This window comes from Camelus bactrianus, chromosome 12 (genome assembly GCF_048773025.1).
Source record: "Camelus bactrianus isolate YW-2024 breed Bactrian camel chromosome 12, ASM4877302v1, whole genome shotgun sequence".
NCBI lineage: Eukaryota > Metazoa > Chordata > Mammalia > Artiodactyla > Camelidae > Camelus > Camelus bactrianus.
In genome coordinates this window covers 10,639,945-10,660,106 of record NC_133550.1, presented here as the reverse complement: position 1 = coordinate 10,660,106, position 20,162 = coordinate 10,639,945, and the positions used below count along the sequence as shown (strand labels likewise).

The window sequence follows — 20,162 nt, the reverse complement described above, 5'->3', positions numbered from 1 at the left end:
ACCATCATTTTTCTCATTCATTCCACCAGGGATAGACATTTAGTTAGGTTGCCTTCACATCCCCACTACCACAAACAACGCAGCTACAAAGACTGTATATTCAGCGACCTGCGTAAAAATTCCACTGAGCGCTGGGTCAGAGGGATTAAACATTCCTGATTGGTGGCACTAGTCTGTATTCCCGTCATAAGTACATAAGATTTCTCCCACAATCCTCTGAACACTTTATACTAGCACCCTTTTAACTTTTTGTCATTTCTGATGGCTATTAGGTTGCAGCTCACACTTTAATTTTTCTGATTAGTAGTTTGTGTATCCTCTCAGCTACCTGTCAGCATTTGGGCTTCCCCTTTTTTAAACTATATTTTTTATTTTTTTTTAAAGTTTGTTTGCTTTGTTTCTGTTAATTCATACCAGTTCTTTACACACTGTAGGTATCATTTCCTTGTAGGTTTAAGATTTTCTAAAACTGACACCTGACTTTTAACTTTGTATATGGTTCTTTTAACAAAAATACTTAATTTTGATGTAATCAAATCCACTGATTTTTCATGTTATGTTCTGGGAGCCCTAAGTCATAGATATGCTACAAAATATCTTATTAATGTTAAAGCTTTTTATTTCTTATTTGGGTCTTCATTTCTCCTGAAGTCTGTCTTTGTATATAATGTGTGAGCTCCAAATAGTTCTAATAAAAGCTAAGCACCTATCTGCTTTAAGCAATCTGCTTCTTATTGTCTAGCAGTGCCACTTATCAAGTTCTCATACATACATGAATTTTTCTAAGCTCACTAGCTTATTCCAGTCTATTTGCCTCTCTTTTGCTAGGACCATACTGTTTTTATTACTATAGCTTTGTAGTAGTTCTCACTATCTAGTAGTTCAGCACTTCCTTCTAAGGCCTGGACCTTGATTGGTATATGCTAATTTTGGAATGAATTTGTCAAATTTCTCTCTCTCTCTCTCTCTCACACACACACACACACACACAAACACACCCTAAAACACCCTAAAGAAAAAAAAGCTCAGGACAGAATTTTGAATATGAGGCACTGACATGACAGATTTACAGAAGCAGACTAGGTTAAGATTATCATGTAATCTTTCATCTTTAATGAAGTTAGAATTTTTTTCCATGAAAGTTTTATGCATTCCTAATTAGGTTAATTTTTGTTATGCTATCTTCTAGTATTATATAGCAGGGTCAGGAATGTACGGCTCACAAGCCAAATGCACATGCTTTTTAAAGTAAAGTTTTACAGGAACACAGCCATGTCCATTTGTTCAATGTCCACTGCTGCTTTCGAGTTCTATCAGCAGTTATAGTTGAGTCAGAGACCCTATGGTCCATAAAGCTAAAAATATTATCTGGTTCTTTGTTAAAAAAAAAAAAAAAACCGCTGACCTATGGGTGTGGAAAACACCTATTAATTTTTATAAATAATCTTTTATTAATGTTACTGAATTCTCTTAGGTTTAGTAGTCTGCTGATTGTTTTCGGATTTTATGTAGATGACTGTATCATGCAAACAGTGAATTTTATTATTTTTAAAATTTCGATTCTTATTTGGTTTATGTTCAAAATTTCTCAAATATAATGTTTGCTACAGACTTTGGATTTATAGGCTTTATTGAGTTAGGAGAACTGCCTTTTATTCTCAGTTTTCTGATAGTCTTTTCATATACTAGAAGCTAATTAAAAACTTCTTTTGGGTATTCTAATAACTATCATTTAGCAATTTATGACATACTGTTATATGGTATTTCTCACACTTTACAGTGAATGGATACTTAACTTTTCATGTTTTAATATTTGGGTTCCCTAATAAACTGGTTGATTTAGTGAAGAATGGGGCTCAACTGTACTTCTGTGTATCTCCACTATACACCTTCATTTACCAATATTTTATTGCATGTATATAATATGTAAGGTATTATATAAGAAATTGTATTCTCTGACCAAGCAAGTAACTATAGCTGTTTAAATAAAAATGGTCCTGAGCTAGACAGGAACAAAGATAATAAAAGAAAATACACAGTTTTATCTCTCAGATGAATATCAATAATTTTAAGTAGAAAAGATCTATCAATCTTTGGAACTCATGGTATTTTTATATTAACCCACAAGCAATTCAGTAATTTCAGAAATTATTTAAAGCTACAACAAGTATATAACAATCTAAAGATAAGCTAGAAAAAAACAGTAGTTCTGATCTAAAGACTAAATGTGAATATTCACAAAGAAAATATTCTTAACTTCTAAAACTTCATCAATCAAGAAATCTACATGATACTACCATGTACTTTTAGTATCTTCTTATACTAAGTTCTACCCTTATATCCAACTAAAAGGAGTAAAAGTAAAATATAACTAATATACTTAGGCATATGCCCATGAAAAATTTTAAGTAAAACACTTCACAGAAGATAAAAAAGAAAGAGAATTACTCACTAAAGGTGCATTTTAGTTTTGAAAAAAATTAAGTGGCAGGTCATTCTTCTCTTTCATTGGCTAGGTTAGCAATTACTAAATTATTAATAATTAATTTGAGAATCATTATTTTAAGGATTTCAAAATACAATTCACAACCCCTTATCATAAAATCTGAAATTCCAAAAGCTCTAAAAACTTAAAAATTTTTTCACAGTTCACTTGAGAGCAATCTATCTTGAACTGATATGAGCTATTTATAGTCCTTACTTATTCTCTTTAGTGTGAATACCTGCTGAATATTAATGTGCTTAATTAGGAGAGTCCCCTGGACTCTACAGAAATAGTAAAATAACAGGTGACACATGTACCGTATTACTTCTCAAAGGTTTAAAAGTCCAATTATTGAAATTCAATGAGCCCTTGGTCTCTGATAATGGAGTGTGGATCTGAAAATCCTAAAACCATTAAAAAATATCCCCTCCCATTTGGTATGTCGCGTTTTCACTCTGTTGCTTGTTTTCTTTACTGTGTAGAAACTTTTTAGTTTGATGTAGTCCCTTTTGTCTATTACTGCTTTTGGTACTTGCGCTTTTGGTGTCATATTCAAGAAATCACTGCCTAGACCAATGTCATGAAGCTTTTCCCCTAAGATTTCTTCTAGATTTATAGATTCAGGTCTTATTTTTAAATCTTTAAACCACATTTCTGATAAGGGAGTAATATCTGAAATATACAAGAAACTCCTACAATTCAATAGCAAACCCCCCACATAACCAGATTAAAAAATGGGCCTAGGATTTGTTTGAATAGACATTCCTCTAAAGAAGGAATACAAATGGCAAAAGGTATATGAAAAAGATTATCAACATCAGTAATCGCTGGGGAAATTCAAATCAAACCACAATGAGAGAGATACCAATTCACATCTTTTAGGTTATCAAAAGAACAAAAGATAAATACTAGCAAGGATATGTGGAAATAGTAACCCTTATACACTGTTGGTGAAAATGTAAAATGGTGCAGCCACTCTGAAAACCAGTATGAAGGTTCCTTAAAAAATTAAAAACAGAACTACATGATCCAGATACCTCATTTCTTGGTATATATCCAAAGGAAATGATACCAGTATCTTGAAGAGACATCTGCCCTTCCAAGTTCTTGGCAGTAAATTTACAATAGTCAAGATAATGGAAACAGCCTAAATGTCTGCTGATAGATAAAAGTATAAAGAAAATATGGTATATACATATGATGGAGTATTATTCAGCCTTAAAAAGGAAGGAAATCCTATTATATGTGATGATGTAGATGAATCTGAGGGATATTATGCTTGGTAAAGTAAGGACAAATAGTGCACGATTCACTTATATGAAGTTATGTAAACTAGTCAAATTCATAGAAACAGAGCAGAATGGTGGTCTTCAGGAGCCAGGGAAAGGGAGAAATGAGAAGTTGCCATTCAACTGGAACAAAGTTTCAGTTTTATAAGATGAATAAATTCTAGAAATTTGCTGTACAACAATGTGCCTACAGTTAATACTGTAAGCACACACATTTAAAACTTTGTTAAGAGAGTAGATATCAAGGTAAGTGTTCTTACCAAATTTAAAAAAAGTTAATCTTTTACTCCTCTGTCTCTACCTGTGCTTTAGATTCTAAAACATATTTAAATAAAAAAAATGTTGCTTTCACATCAGGTTCATTTTGACAGTATCCTTTAAATAGACACTTAAAAAATCACAAAAAAGCTTGAAAAATATTAAACAAAATGTTTAATAGTGATTTGATTCTATTGAGACAATGTACCATAACATTTATAACATATTTATACTGTACCTTATTCTAAAAGAGATTTGAATTGGAGGGCTTTTTAAATACAGCATATTAATTTAAGTGCAAATTTAGGTAACTTCTATACTGAGAAAAATATATTCAAGTAGAAAAAAGGTATATATATATTTGCAACATACAATTAGGTTCTTCTATCATTCTGGATTTTATTATCTGAAATCAAAGCTTCAAAGTCATGCATTATGCTATAAAAAGTGGGAGCACTTACTTAGGAGTAGAAGGACCCCTTGGCCATGTTCCATCTTCATTTTTCTGTTCTATCACTAATACCTGCAAATATGACACAATAAAAGACTGTTTTTCCTTAACCCTGAAGTTAAAGTAGCTTTAGAAGATTAGCTGTATGTGCTAAGAAACTAAGCAAATCTGCAGTTACTTAAAGGACACAGTAGACAAAGTGAAGAGGTATTTCCATTCTGACTCTAAAGCAGGGCAAGGGAGACAAAAAGACCTTATTTGTAATAAGTCGGCAACGACAGTCAGGAGGAAAGAAATTAATACACTTGAGGAAAATTACTGGTTCCATGGCTTTAAGTATAAAAAAGTTTAAACCAAGTACATAGAATATAAGTTCCTTGAATTTAGGAAGTACGTTTTCTATTTCTTTTCTATTTGTAGCCTGTAAAAGTACCTCACAAAAAACAGACGCTCAATAAATGGTTAGAGTCGTTGTGAAACACTGATGTATGATCTGAGCTAACTATTATTATGCAAACACTGAGGAACAGAGACAAAGACAATTCCAAATTACAGATTATACATTATTTGTGGCTTTGAAATTTGTCACACTATCACTGAGTAAATTATAGACTCTTTTAATATATAAGTGATAGAGCCACATTTGTGAGAATCAGACTGAAGTTCCCTACGGCAGCATGGTTAAGATAGATAAAAATCACCTCTGATAAATGAAAAGTATAGGTCAAGGTGAGCTACACTTTATTTTAAAACAGCTCAGAATCTTTTCTCTTATCTTTCAGTCTAAAAAAGAAGGCTTTCTTCTAGTTTTTCTAGGGCCTGAATCTGTGCAAAGAAGAAAAACTAAGCAACATAATTAAAAGAAATATGTGATAATCTCAACAAGAAGTTAATATCTAAATTTCTATAGAGAACTATAATATGGAAAACATACCCTGAATTTCAAGGCATTACAAAGTTGAATATATTCTACATATTCAGTTTTATTAACTCTTTTTTCTTCAAGTTGTAATTCCGCAACCTGCTCTACATACTCTTAGTAATATACTTTTATGGGCTGTTTCAGGCAATCTGTAAGCTGGCATTTGGGTCTTAACCATGTAAAATGTAAGCTTGTTTCAAAACACATATAACAAATATAACACATAACAAATAATAAAACACTGATTTAAAAAACTCATGGAACCACACTGTTGAAAGAGTATGCTAATTAAAATACTTAAAGTGATCTTTTAAAAAAATCTGTATCTCCTACTTTCAAAAAACATACATGAAGCATATATGTAGCATATAAAGAATAAGTGCACTACATACCCACCATCCTGATCCCTCTCTGACCATATTCCTGTCCTACCTACCATAGGCAATTATCCATGATGCTCAGTTTTCCTGATATCATTCTGATATAGTTATATATTTATATATTTTTATAGATTTATAAAATTTAATTCAGTGAGTAATTTTTAACACCTGAAGAAAGGTTTTCCTTCACTATAACTTTTAACTATATAGGCATCTACACAGATATTATAATATATAAATACACATATATACATACATATTTAAACTTCGTCTCTCATAGGAGTTAAATCAGCTATAAAACAAAAGATTTCAGCCACAGAAAGTTTCAAAGTTATGCACTTAATATCACTGTTTATGGTCTGCTTTGTAAAGGAAGGTCCTAAAGCTGAAGTAAGATTCAAACAAATTATTTAAAGTTTAACCGTAATATGTTTCTAGCAGTACCGGCATGTAAAATTCCTTATGTTTCTACAGTCATAGATATTAATGCTGAATGGTGCCAGAAATGTGAAAATTCACTCCTTTATTCAAATATATCACTTTCTGAATAAAATTTTGCTCATGGGTAAAACTAACTAAAAATAAAAATACTTTTAGAAAGATTTCAAAATTTAATTAAATTGAACACATGCATAGAAGGGACAGAAATAAAGACAACACATTTTCGGAGGCAAACTTTTCAATAACATAGCGTTGTTTCAGTTTTTACAGAGGATGCTTTCAACTTCAAAAAAAAAAAAAAAAAAAAAAGAATTTAGTCCAGGGAACTGTTTAGTTCATTTATCATCAGTCAGAAAATAACTAGCACAAAATCTGGAAATTTTAATGCATATTCTTTGAACCATTCCTATTGCAAAAGATCAAACGTCCTTAAAGATACTTAATAATCTTATTAAAATAATTTATTCTGTCCTCTTCATTCTGATAAATGGATTCCTATCAAGAATATCAAATTATTTAAGTTCTCTAAGCTTTCGCTTTCTAAAGTATACAACAGGTAGAATAATAGCCATTATATAGAGTCAATTAACGAAAAGATTTAAAGAAGTAATTCTATGTATTTTAAATTGTACTCCTGGAGCTACCTCAAAGCCTGATGGATGGTAACCAGGGAGAGAACTGTATGTCTACTGGAAGGCAGAGAGAGAAAGTTGGTTGACTAGGGAGAGTAATGCTGACTAACCAGTAGAGTTCCAAATGTCTCCTCAGCTTCAATTGGGTAACTCATTTTAATTGTAATACATATTAGACTTTGTAAGATTTCACTTAAGAATATAATGGCTAAAATAAGTCTGAAAATCACTGTTTTATAGCCTAGTACAATATCTGACTAGGCATTTGCTAAAAATTAATTTCCCTCTGTCCCTCTGAAATTTTTAATAACATATATCACATATCAATAGTAATTTAAGTAAAACAGAAGAAAAAACCCAAAAATTTGCATATACTGAAACACCAGGCTCTGTGTTAGATACCAAAATAAAAATAAATAGGACACAAAGTCCAACTGAAACAAGGACCTCATACTCTAGTTGGGGAGCTTAATATGTAAGTAACTAAAGCATATAATAAATGATACAAAGATATGTATGTAAATCATTATGGAAGTTCAGAGAGCAATTTTTCTCTCCAAAGTAAAAAAAAGAAAAAAAGAAAAAATCCTATACCTCAACTAAATATTGAGATAAACAGAACAGGAAAGGCTGAAGAAATGATGTGACATTTGAGTTGGAATGTAAAGGATAAATAATCTGATCCGGTCAGATTACATGATAGGATGGGATGCTTACTTTAAATATTTGGATCTTTAAAAGGACTTTTTTTCTGGATGAATGCAGGGATGGGAAGAAGGGTACAACAGGCAGATGGAACAACATACACAAAAGTGCAGAAGTATGGTACAGCATAGTAGGCTCAGGGAACTATAAGCAGTTCAGTGTGGTATTGTCAGTGCAAATCACAAGGCAAGGATGATCTAAAGATGCTAGAGGACTAGGCAAAAGCATAAAACATGATTTGCATGCTGTGTTAAGGTGCCTGGATTTTATTCCACAATTGTTAAGGATCCAGGAAAGGTTTATGGAAAGGAAATAATAAGGTTTACATTTTAGAAAGAGTACTCTGACAGAAATATGGAAGACTAGGAGTGGACATGCAAAAGACTGGAGGCAGAGGGATCTGTTAAGAGATTACTGAAAGATAAGGGCTGGTAATGGAATAGAGATATTTAGAAGGTAGAAGTCAGTAGGACTTGCTGATTGTGTCCAAATATTTCCATTTCTCAACACATTTATTTCTTTGGATTATATTATAAAGAAAGACCAAATTGAGCGTTGATACCTTCCAGCAGAGGTTGGCAAACTACAGTTCACTTAGCTCACTGATTGCTTTTGTAAATAAAGTTTGTAGGAACATAACTATATCCGTTTGTTCACATACCATGTATGACTACTTTTGTCTACAATGGCAAAATTGTAGTCGTGACAGAGACCATACAGATCACTGAGCCAAAAGTATTTACTATTTGATCCTTTACAAAAAGTTGGCTGACCCCTTATTACATTAGCTAGTTTTAGGTGGAAAATAATTTCTTTTTAAAAAGTAGGTTATTCTTAAGCTCAAAAAGAGAAGCAGAAGTTATAATTAGTGACCAGTCAGGATAGAGAAGAGATGAATTAGAAAGGGGAAACCAGAGACAGTAGAACCCATTATAGATTATCAGGATAGCCATAAAGTTTGTGACTCAAAATAGCTTCATGTATGGTATGCTTAAAATAAACAGTATTGCTAAAAAATACCTGTCCTTGGTATAAACCAGCATCCTGAATGGTGCTGTCTGGTTTATTCAGTGGTTCAAATGTATTACTCATGTATTTGTTCCACAATCTGGTCTCCTTTTCATCTGGAATATTGAAGATTTTTCTTATTTCCTTTTCAATTGTATCTGGATTTAAGGAGGAAAGATACATAAATATAATAAATATTTTAAAATATACTACATAGAGCTAAGAGCTCACTAGCATAAAAGTCCTAAATTCAAAATACTGATAAAATAGCAAGAATAGATGAACAAATACGTAGGAAGTATATAAACAATAAAGAAAGTTTTTAAGACCAGGTGTACTTTTTAAGAACAAAACTGTAATTATAACTCTGAGAGATGATTACTTTAGGAAATTAAGATCTCAAAAGGTAAAAATCAATCATATAACACTAAAATATAATTTATGTTACATAGGATGAGCTTAAACTTTTTACACGTTATAAAAGCAATATATCTTCTGATAATATGTTGGAGTTAGAAATTAAAGTATGAGTCAGAGATGGCACAGATGAAAAATATTTTAAGTTACAGCACAATCAATTTAAGATTAATTTATATTACACTGAATACAATTTACAATTTTAATAGCTAACTAAAATAAAATAGAATATAGGGACACAAAGAAAAGTGCCTTCCTTGAAGACACAGATGTCTGTGTTGGTCAAAATTTCTTGTTTCCAAAGTAAAACCATATATTTTCCTTATTTCTAAACCAATTATCTGAGCAGAAGTCTTTTTTTTAAACTGTAGCACCTTAACCTGTTGTAAAATAAGACATAGGAGTATCTACGTATTTGAGAGTACAGATGTAATTAAGTTTCAGTACCATATTTAGATGAATCTTTAAATAGTTAAACATTAGAAAGAGATATTAGAAAATAATACTGTATCTATCAAATTATGGTCAATAACTTACCTAACTTCAACTTGAGAAAACTGTAATTAAAATATTTTATGAAATACAAAGAAATATAAAATACTCCTAAATTTTAGAATACTTGGTTAGTTTTGAATAAAACATTATTTATAGAATCATAAACCTAATAATATATGTTCTCTTAAAAAATATAAAAATCCATAGTTATCCTACGTATATAAATTTAGTCCAATAACATTGTTTATGTTCTACTTAACAGCTAACATTCTTTTTTTTTTTTTAACAGCTAACATTGTTTAATAGTCTTGTAGTCTGTCAGAGTTTGATTAAGGCATTAAATAAGTGATAAATATTATGATGTATTTCAAAACTTAAAGCAAATTAGACAGACTATTTAAATAATTACATTGAATAAATATACATATACTGACAGTACTGTTCTCTATTTTGGCAGGGTTTTTTTTTCTTTTTATTGAAGTGTAAATGTATACAGAAAAATGCATCAGTATACAATGATAATTTTCCAAGGCGGAATCACCTGTGGAAGCAATATTCAGATCAAGAAACAGAAAATTATCTAGGATAGATGAAGAAGCCAAAGAAGGGAGATCATTTTAATCTTTCTATAAAAATGAGTACTTCTTTCCTGATTGCAGAAAGCAATTTTTTGCAATAAGAAAATAAAATACAAATAAAATGTCTACTTAGAGATAACCACTGTTAACATTTTCGTATTTCTTCTTCCAGGCATTTTTTCTATTAAGACATACATATTTATATACATTATATAATAGATATGAACACATATGGGAATATCTCATTTGTTGAGTTTTGAAAAGGGTAATGCAAAGGCCCTGAGGTTGGAATATATCTGGTATGTTTTACAACAGCATGGTGCCCAATGCAGCTGAAATGGAATAAGCAAGGTGGAAATAAGACCATAAAGGTACTTAGGTAGGATCATGTAGAATTCAGTGAGGTATGAAAGTATTCTGTTTTATCTGAGCAAGAAGAGAAGGCATTGAGGAGTTTTAAGCAGAGAAGTCGCATGATCTAAATGACATTTTAAATGTTCACTTTGCTGTTAGTGAAGAACAAACTACAGGATGTCAAGTATGGGAGACTAGGCTACTGCAGCACTGTAAACCAAGGTGGAAGCAGCAGAAGCAGTGTTACATGGTCAGACTAAGAACAGATTCTGAAGGAACTGCTTAGAAGACATGTTGCTAGAGTATACGTGCAGGGTGAGAAATACAGGTGAATCAGAATATCAAGGGTTTTGGCCTGAGCAATTGGAAGGCAAGTGATGATTACTTAGATGGGGGAAAAATGACAGGATAGTAGGTTTTAGGATGAAGGGGGAGAATTTAGTTTCAGATATGTTATATCTTTAGATTCTTATTAGACACATGTGAAGATGTGGAAAGGTTAAGACTGGAATTAAGGAAGAGTTTGGGTAGGAGTTATAAGATATCAAAATATAGGAAGAATTTAAAGCCAGTGGACTAGAGGAATTCATCAAGGAAAAGAAAGGAGATCCAAGGACTAAGCATGCAACACTGATGTTTTAAGACCAGAAATATGAAGATTTTACAAAGGATTCTGGGAAGATGTGGCCAGTGAGAATTTGTACCCCAGCAGCCATATTAAGAGAAAATATTTCTAGACAGAAAAGCGAGTAAGTATGGTAATTTTTGTTGGCAGATTTAAGAAATGGAAGACTTTGAACATTGAATTTATCAATGTAAAAGTACTTAGAGACCACCACAGAAGCAGAGCCAAGGGAGTAGTAGGTCTGATATAGTAGGCTCATGAGAAAATGGGAGCAGCCAGAGAGAAGTTTGCTTATACTGAGGTTTGGTAAGTGCAGTTATAGACAATGACGGCCGAGGGTGTATCTATGGGAACTGGAGGTTGAGGCTGGGTGCAGATCAAGATCACTGGAGCTGAGAATGTCAAGGTATTGAGAACGTGTGTATATTTTTTTACATTATATTAGACAGCTAATGAAAAGTATACAGATGTAAAAAAACAACACAGATAACAGAAATAAAATTATTCTGAGAAACAATTCTAGTGGAACATTTAATAAGAAAGTTAAGCAATTATATTAATAAATTTTATAAACAAAGCATTTTTCAAATTTTATAATACAAATTATTTTTTCAGTGGTATCCTTAAAGAAAAAATTAAACAAATTTTATCTATCTTATTGGAACATGTTCAATATCCAAACATATCAATTTAGGGAGAAAAGTATTAAACAGCAAAATATTCTGCTTTGAACATGGTAAGTTATTTAGATCCTGCCTATGGCTACTACCATTTTTATTATAAATCAATGTAGGCAGTACTAGCTGAAAATGGAACATTTTATTAATTTGGTAAAAACAGAAAACGGGTACTTTTTATTTCTGAATTCTATTCATATAATTTATATAGCTATATTTCATGTATACAGCTATTTTGATCATTTTTAATCAAGATTTTTAAAAAAACCATATGGAAAAATATACATCCCGTATTTCCTTTCTTATCAAAATCATTATTTTTTCAAAACTCACTTCCTATAGAAAAACAAAATAAGCCTGAGTAACACTTGCATCGATTGTGCAAGGCATCAATTAAAAGATGAGACTGGTATAAGAGCCCTGGTTAAGGAGTTACAATATTGGGCCTATCACTTGGTACCAGGGTAAACTGAGGTAGCTAACTTAGCCTAAGCCTAGGCTCCAACACCTTTTAAGATAAGAGTATAGTATTGCTGAGGTTTAAATAAGAAATTTCCTGTAAAGTGCCTAAAACATAGTAACCATTCAATAACTGCTAACCACTATGACAGCTATAACCATGAAGTCTCTAAAATTCCTGACTAGACTATTTTTAAGTGTTGTAAAACATTTTTCACTTAACTTAGCTCTAATATAGATTTTCAAAATTGGGCCTACTATAAGGAAATGTGACCAGTATACACGTATACATTGATATTTTCTTTCTGATATTTTCCTTTTCATTCTCTTTAAAACTGTTTAATGACCACAAAAGTACTGATAACAAAATTTGAAAAAATTATTTTAATACAATAAGAAATGTTAGCTATATAAAAATTTATTCATACAAAATTTTAAGGCATATAACCAATGTTACATGTAGCATTTAAAGTATTAGTAAATTTAAACTATGCTGATTAAAATCTATGCAAATCATTAACTTTCCAAATCAAAGATTCTTTATAAATTATCTCCTTGATAAATTCTTACTTAGTACCTAATGTGAAAACTCCAAAATGCTTGTTTTGAGTTCAGAAATTAAACCTCAAATCTTCATATAACAAGTTTAAAAATATTATTCAGTGAACTACTGTTCTAAAATAAGATCTTATTGTCTCAAAAATTTATATTTTCCTGTAGATGAGGAACAAAGAAAATACCAAAATTGAACATGTTCCAATAATGAAAGATAAAATTTGTTTTTCTTTTTTCTTTAAAATTACTAGAAAACTACATCAAACATTTAAGAGGTAGCTTCTTACTTATATCCCAATTGGCTGAGCATTTCAAAAATTCATCTCTGAATTAACTTTAAAAGATCACCTTTGTTTGATAGACTTATAGATTCCTATTGTGCACATTTTACTATTATGATTAATGTAATTTTATATATATTAAAAAAAACTTTTCATTTTTAGGATGTAGGAATGTTTTACTTTCCTGAGTATGGTCCAAAAATCTAGAAATGCAAGTTAAGTTACTTTATCCACAACAATATAATAAAATGACATTTATATATGAAGTTTCTAATATTTTAAGCATTCATTTTAGAAAGATGACTGTATGAGTTTATATGAAATTATTCCTCAAATTACAAATGTTCTAGCTAAATAAATAGAGGGAAAATAAAAAATTCATACATAATATTTGGCAAAAACATTAGGATTAACTAAGCATTTGGAACTGAAAATGGTATTATTTCATGAAAATTATGGGTTAAAATTATTTTCCTACAGTGAAATGACTAAGTGGTGAAAGTCAAAGGTATTCATGCAATTCAGAAGTACTTTTATTTACTTTTAATAAAGTGTATTTAAGAGCTTAAGATTTATTTTCTTAGCAACTTTCAAATTTACAATACAATATTATTGACTATAGTCACCATACTGTACATCACATCCTTATGACTTATTTTATAACTGGAAGTTTATACCTCTTAATACCCTTCACCCATTTCACCCACATCTCAAGTCCCTCCCATTTGGCAACCATTAATCTGTTCTCTGTTACCTATGAGTTTTGTTTTGTTTATTCAGTACATTCTTGATTTTTAAGATGTGGCTTTTAAACAGAATTTTTAAAAGTTACATATATTTTAATATATATGTGCAGATAGGTAAATACATAAAGATATGTAAATATATAAATATATAGAAGGAGTTAGGCACACTTATATTTGATACTATAATTCTGTAACCTACTCATTAAAAAAAAAAATCAATGAGTCACAACAATGCTAAGCCTGCTACCTTAAGTATCTACTTAATTATATTTAGAGTCCAAAGAATAAACTGAGAGAAAAAAAATAAACAATTGTCATTTTCCATGCTAAGGGTACATATTATTATTATTATTATTATTATTATTATTATTATTATTATTATTATTATTATTATTATTATTATTATTATATATTACATTACCTGACAAAGTTTTATCTACACAGGTTTTTATTTATTTTACTTTAATTTATATTCATGTTACAAACATGATACACATTTTCAAGTGCTAAATTAAAACAATAATTATTTGATTTTTTAAAATAAGTAAAATGGCACAAATATTAAACTCACCTAATAATGACAAGAAGATCTAGAAAGGATAAATAACTCAACTCTAAGCTAAGATACATTGTATCAAACTTGGAAATCAGTAATGTTTAAGGATAAAGTCTTAAAATGGTTATCATCCTAGCAGCATATAACAAATAGAATTGTAACTAAATTTCTAATAGCAATGGTTTAACAGAGACAGGATCTTGCATTACCTATTGTGTCAGCTTTGCTAAATCTTCGAGTTACAACATTGTTCATATTTCCATTTTCACAGAGCTTCAATTCTGTTAGATATACTTCTACTTTGCAGTGCTTTACAAACATACCCTGTTCAACCACCTAAAAAACAAAACAAATCAGTGTCAGCTATAGCTTGATATATTTCACTGCTTGGAATAACAATACATTTCTCTAAAGAGGCTTTAGAAAAAAATTATAGATCTCCAATGAAAAAATAGTAATTACTAAAACATATCAACATAAAATAAAAGATACTGGATAACTGAAAAAGCAAGGAACATTTCTGGAAATTTTGATATTTAACAGAATATGAACAATCATGATACAAATATTAATAGTTTAGAAAGGCTCCATGAAGACACTTCGTATATTATAATGAAGACATGTAGTATTTATGACGAGAAACTGCATCCAAAATGTAAATACAGCTCTGATTAAAGATACAGACATACTTCTAGCTTTCAGTACTTGATTTCAAGCAGAAAACCTTTAAAAATGGTAAGTTTTACAAAATTTCAGTTAGCAACAGCTATAATGATTCTGTATGTTAAAATAAATCTTTTAAAATGATAATTCCAAATTACTGCTGCCAAAATATTCAGCTATGCCCTGTAACTGATATGTTAATTTTCCATACCAGGATGACTTTGTATGACCTTTAAATGCTCACTCAGTAATTCTATGCAACAAATGAAAACAAAAAGCTGCTAAACATGCAAGCAATAAAGCAAAAAAAGAGAAAAAGTATATACATTAGGGTCACCTTTTTGATAAGTATATTTCCTTTTGATCTTCTAAAGGTTAACTGTAGGATTTCAGTCATGAATACTGTTTCTGAAAATAGTAATCAGCCTGATACGTGATACATTAGACAAATATGGCAAAAGGGAGGCTCCAAATAACTGCTGTACTCAAGCTTAGCATCCATTCAGCAAGGGACTTATAAATTTATCTTTCACTCACAGGAAACTTATTTTAGCTCAAATAGTTCAAATATAGTTTATCTAGTATTTAATGTCAAATCCAATGTGAATTTTTATGATACTCTACTAATTAGATATATTCTAATTATACTTGTTACATTCACATTTCTAAATAGGCAACAACCTGCACTTCCGTTAATTAACTTAAACCCATATTATAAACTAATATATGAACTGTCTAACTTAGTTAACTAATTTGTTTTATATCTTATTTGAAGGATTTTGTTTTATGCTTATTTGAAGTCAAGAATGTAGCAAAGGATATAATATCATTTAATTTTATAAGATCACTTGGAGTTATAGTTAAGTAGGAAAGCTAGGAGTAAAATATTTCTATCAGAAATTTTGGGGACTCAGTATCTGAATAAGAATCCTAAAATAACATTATATTAAGTTAGTTACTAATCACTGTTAGGTTGTTGAAACTGAGGTACCTAAAGACTTCATTTTTATGGAAAAAAATGGAGTGACTAACAATAAAGCAGGTAATGGGATAAATAAACAGGATAAAATAATAAAAAATAAGAAAATCCCTCATAATGATTTATATTGAGGTATGTATTTTCTAAGCAAACATAGTTTTTCCTTAAACTGAGAATTAATTTTCATAATACTAATAGATAGTATCCTGGAAAGAACTTGGCAATTTAACTGTCAGAAGTCACTATCAACAATGAAAACAAAACATCAAGATTATTTAAAAAACCACACTTTATTGGGACTCAGAATTTTTCTTACTTTTTCTTTTCTCCAACAATACTTTACATTGCTAAAACCCTCATTATCACTACTCAGAATACTACTATATTTATAAGGTATTTTACTATTTCCAAAAGAAGTGTATTAATAAGCAGTTCTTTTAAAGAAGACACGAGTTTGTTCTCCAATTATTTTTATTTGAAAGAACCATTCTATATGAATGATTAAAGCTTGAACACAACAGCATCATAGCATAGAAAAATAATTAGCACATTTCTGTGTTAGTATCATTATACTCATATGCAGACTGTTTGTTCATATAACATCTCCTTTATATTTGTTTATATAAAATATCCTGCCTTCATTAAAAATATCTGTGCTGAAAATAATCATTTAAAATAGATGGCTATGAAGACTGTAACAAGAAGAAACAGGCTTATGAGAAACAGGGTACAAAGTTATATTTACCTAACTACTATAACCATTAAAATATACATTTGAAATAAGATTGGAGATCGAATATTCAGAAATAATAGTTACATTTCAGAATTAAAGGTGACAGCTAAATTTTTTTTTCTAAGTGAATTATAATATTGTCTTATATTGGAAATAAGGGGCAAGCATAAAATGAAATCTGTGAATTCCATTAATTCCTGGCCACAACGAAGGTCAAGATTATTTACTAAGTTAGTGAGGGAAATACAAGTTCGTGATGAATTAAAATAAATATAATTTCTGTTTGTTCATTTTGCTGTGAATACTAGACAGCATTTTTGACTTAAGCGATGAAATATACTTGATAAACCTAATATAGTCCACTCTTTATATTGGCATATAAAAGTTTCACTGAAACTTTACTTCATTCCAAATGACTACTTCTCCACCTTTGGAAACAAAGTAATTTCTAAAGAAATCTGGAATTTTAAAACAATTTGGTCACTGGACGTAATGAACACATTTACTAATTTTGGGTTAGCTACATTCATTTCTGCAGCACTTATGAGCACCTATGCTCAGTGCTAGGTAGACTCAGGTGAATTAGACCTAGTCCTGGGAATCAGGATGAGAACACCTAGTGGTAAATAAAGACAGACTAGTAGAGAAGTATGACTAACTATAAAGTCACAGGTGTTCACACATAACAAACAAATTTTACTTGTGAAACACCATACAAATATTTTGAGATACATTTCTTCAAAATCAAGGACTCAAACATAACCATAACATCATTATCACACCTAAAAAATTAAAACTAATCCCTCAGTATCAAATATCCAGTCAATATTCAAATTGTCCCTGCTATCTCATTTTTAATATATTGTTTGAATCGGGATCCAAATAAAGCCCATATGCTGCAATTGACTGATAAGTCTCTGAAGTGTCTTTTAACAGAAAAGTTCAATATCCATCTTTTTATTCTTGCAATTTTTAGTAAGACTATCTCATAGTGAAATATATTCTAAACAAGATACAATTAATTTCTAGTTGCCACTCTTTTTATGATGTTGGTAGGCATTAATTCATGAATAGATCAGGGGTGGGCTAACTGAGATCCACAGGCTAAACATGACTCATCATCTATTTTCGTAAATAACATTTTACTGGAACACAGTTATCGTTGTTCATTTAGGTGTCACCTATGGCTGTTTTTGCACCCAAAACAGCAGAGATGAATAGTCTCTACAGAGGCCAATTCGGTCCACAAAGCTGAAAATATTTACTGTCTGCCCTTCTACAGGAGAGTCTGGTGACTTCCCAGGTCTTCATTAGGTCTTCTTTAATTTTGCTCAGTAATATTTTGTAATTTTCATTGCAGTAAAGTAGTTTTTGTTAGGTTTATTCCTAAGTACTTTGATCTGTTGTAAACACTATTTTAAAATTTAACTTTATTTGTTGCTGATAAGTAATTGGTTTTTCTATATTTACCTTATATCCCGCCACCTTGTGAAACTTAATTTTAATGGTTTATCAGTAAAATTTTTGGAATTTTCTACATATTTAATCATGTCTTCTAGACCATTACAACTTTATTTCTCTTTTTTTTTTCAACTCTTATTCTTTCAGTTCTTTTCCTTGCAGTACCACACTAGTAAGACCTCTAACATAGATATCCTTGTCTTGTCCCTGATCTGAAAGAGAGAGAACTTTGAGTATTTTACCAGTAAGTATATTTATAGCAGGTTTCTATTGCTAGTATTCTAGGAGTTTTTTTAAAATCATACATAGATACTGAGTTTTATCAAACATCTTTTTTTTTGCATATTGCTATTATTTTTCTATTTTATTCAGCTAATACCAAAATTATTAGTAAGTGATTTTCAAAGTAAAATTGAAATTGCATTTGAAAGAAAACTCCAGCCTGGCCTTTAATTCCCTTTTAGCATATTGCTGGATTGGACCAACTAGTATTGTATTATTAAAATTTGGTATTATGTTGTTAATATTGGTAAAATATTTATTGGTAATGCCTTCTGGAGCTACAGTTTTCTTTGTGGGAAGGTTTCCATTTAATGATTTAATTTCTTTAATCAGGGCAATTCAGATTATCTATTTCTTACTGTTTCAACATTGCTATATTTTTCTGAAAATTTGTTCATTTCATCTAATTTTCAAATTATTACATAAAATTGTTCAAAATTAATCTTTTAAAAACTCTTTAGACTCTGCTATAATGTACCCCTTTTCCCAGTATAGGTGGATCTGTACCTATTTTCCTTTTATTCTTGATCAGTCTTGTCAGGACTCATCTTTAGTTTACTGGTCTTATTTCAGTGTTCTTTACAACAAGTCAACTTTGTTCATTCAGTGCAATTTTTCTATTTTATTACTGTCTACTTTATATTACTCTTTCTTAATTAGGCTTAATTTTCTTTTCTTCTCATGACAACAGTCTTTCTTCTTTTCTAGTATTTGCATTTAAGCTATAAAGTTCCTTCTAAGAATGGCTTTAGCCATTCTTTTATGCCGTATTGTTATTATCATTCAGTTTAAAATATGCCTAACTTTACTTCTTCTATCTTCTTTGATCCAAGGATTACTTAAAAGTATATTGTTCCATTTCTAGGTAGATGAGAGATCATCCAATTATCTTTTTGTTACTGACTTCTAAATTCCCCTAGGGGAAAGAAAATACACTGAAATTTTTCTATCATTAGAAATATACTGAAATTTGTTTGATGGCCCAGAATATGGTTAATTTTGATAAAAATTCCACTTAAAATTTTTTTGTGTTCTGCACTGACTAAGTGCAATGCATGTCAATTAGGTCATGGTGGTTAATCCTGTTGTTCAAATCTGCTTCCAAGCTCACTCATGTGTTGTTGGCAGGCCTCAGCTCATCTCCAGCTGTTAGCAGAAACCTCAGTTACTCATTATGTGAGTCTTTCCATAGGCTGCCTGTGTGGCAAATGACTTCACTCAGAGTGATAGATCCAAGAGAGAGCAAGAAAGCACTCCCAAGTTAGAAGTACCAGTATCTTTCATAAACTAATCTCAGAAATGACATACCATCACTTGTGTCCTATTTTACTGATCACACAGGCCAACTCTAATATGACATAGAAGATTACACAAGAGTGTGAATACCAAGAAGGGGCAAAAACTCAGGAGCATCTTTGAGGCTGTCTACTACAGTTCACCCTCTGGCACTCAGTCACAGTCCCACCTCACAACATGCAAAATACACCCTCCCCCTGCAAAGGCCCTCACTAGTCTTCTCATTGTAAAATCAACTCAAAGTTCAGAAACTTGTCATCTATATCTGATCAAGGTGCAGATTCTTGGGTATCATTCTTTAAGCATCTCGAATACAGTTCCTTTTGCTCTACAGGCTTGTAAACTAAAACATAAGTTCTCTGTGCCACACAAACCCAAAATAAAATGGTGGGGCATGCAGAAGATAATCTTTTAGATATTCCTGTTAAAAGCAG

General features: G+C 30.7%; 1 protein-coding gene across 8 annotated transcripts in view; it reads right to left on the bottom strand.

Annotated features, from left to right (window-relative positions):
* The window catches only part of USP15 (ubiquitin specific peptidase 15), a 107,603-nt gene that overhangs the window by 54,947 nt on the left and 32,494 nt on the right, over positions 1 to 20,162 (bottom strand). For 6 of the 8 annotated variants that reach the window (XR_012510546.1, XR_006722547.2, XM_045512056.2 and 3 more), the window contains 3 exons: positions 14,524 to 14,650; positions 8,584 to 8,729; positions 4,494 to 4,555 (listed from right to left, as the gene is read on the bottom strand). Coding sequence is in view for 5 of the 8 variants with exons in the window: in XM_045512056.2 (XP_045368012.1) it covers positions 4,494 to 4,555; positions 8,584 to 8,729; positions 14,524 to 14,650 (335 nt within the window). In the remaining 3 variants the exon portion in view is untranslated. Of the gene's footprint in view, positions 1 to 4,493; positions 4,556 to 8,583; positions 8,730 to 14,523; positions 14,651 to 15,314; positions 15,415 to 20,162 lie in introns of those variants that run through there. The other 2 variants (XM_074374648.1, XR_006722549.2) reach the window with 2 other exon arrangements.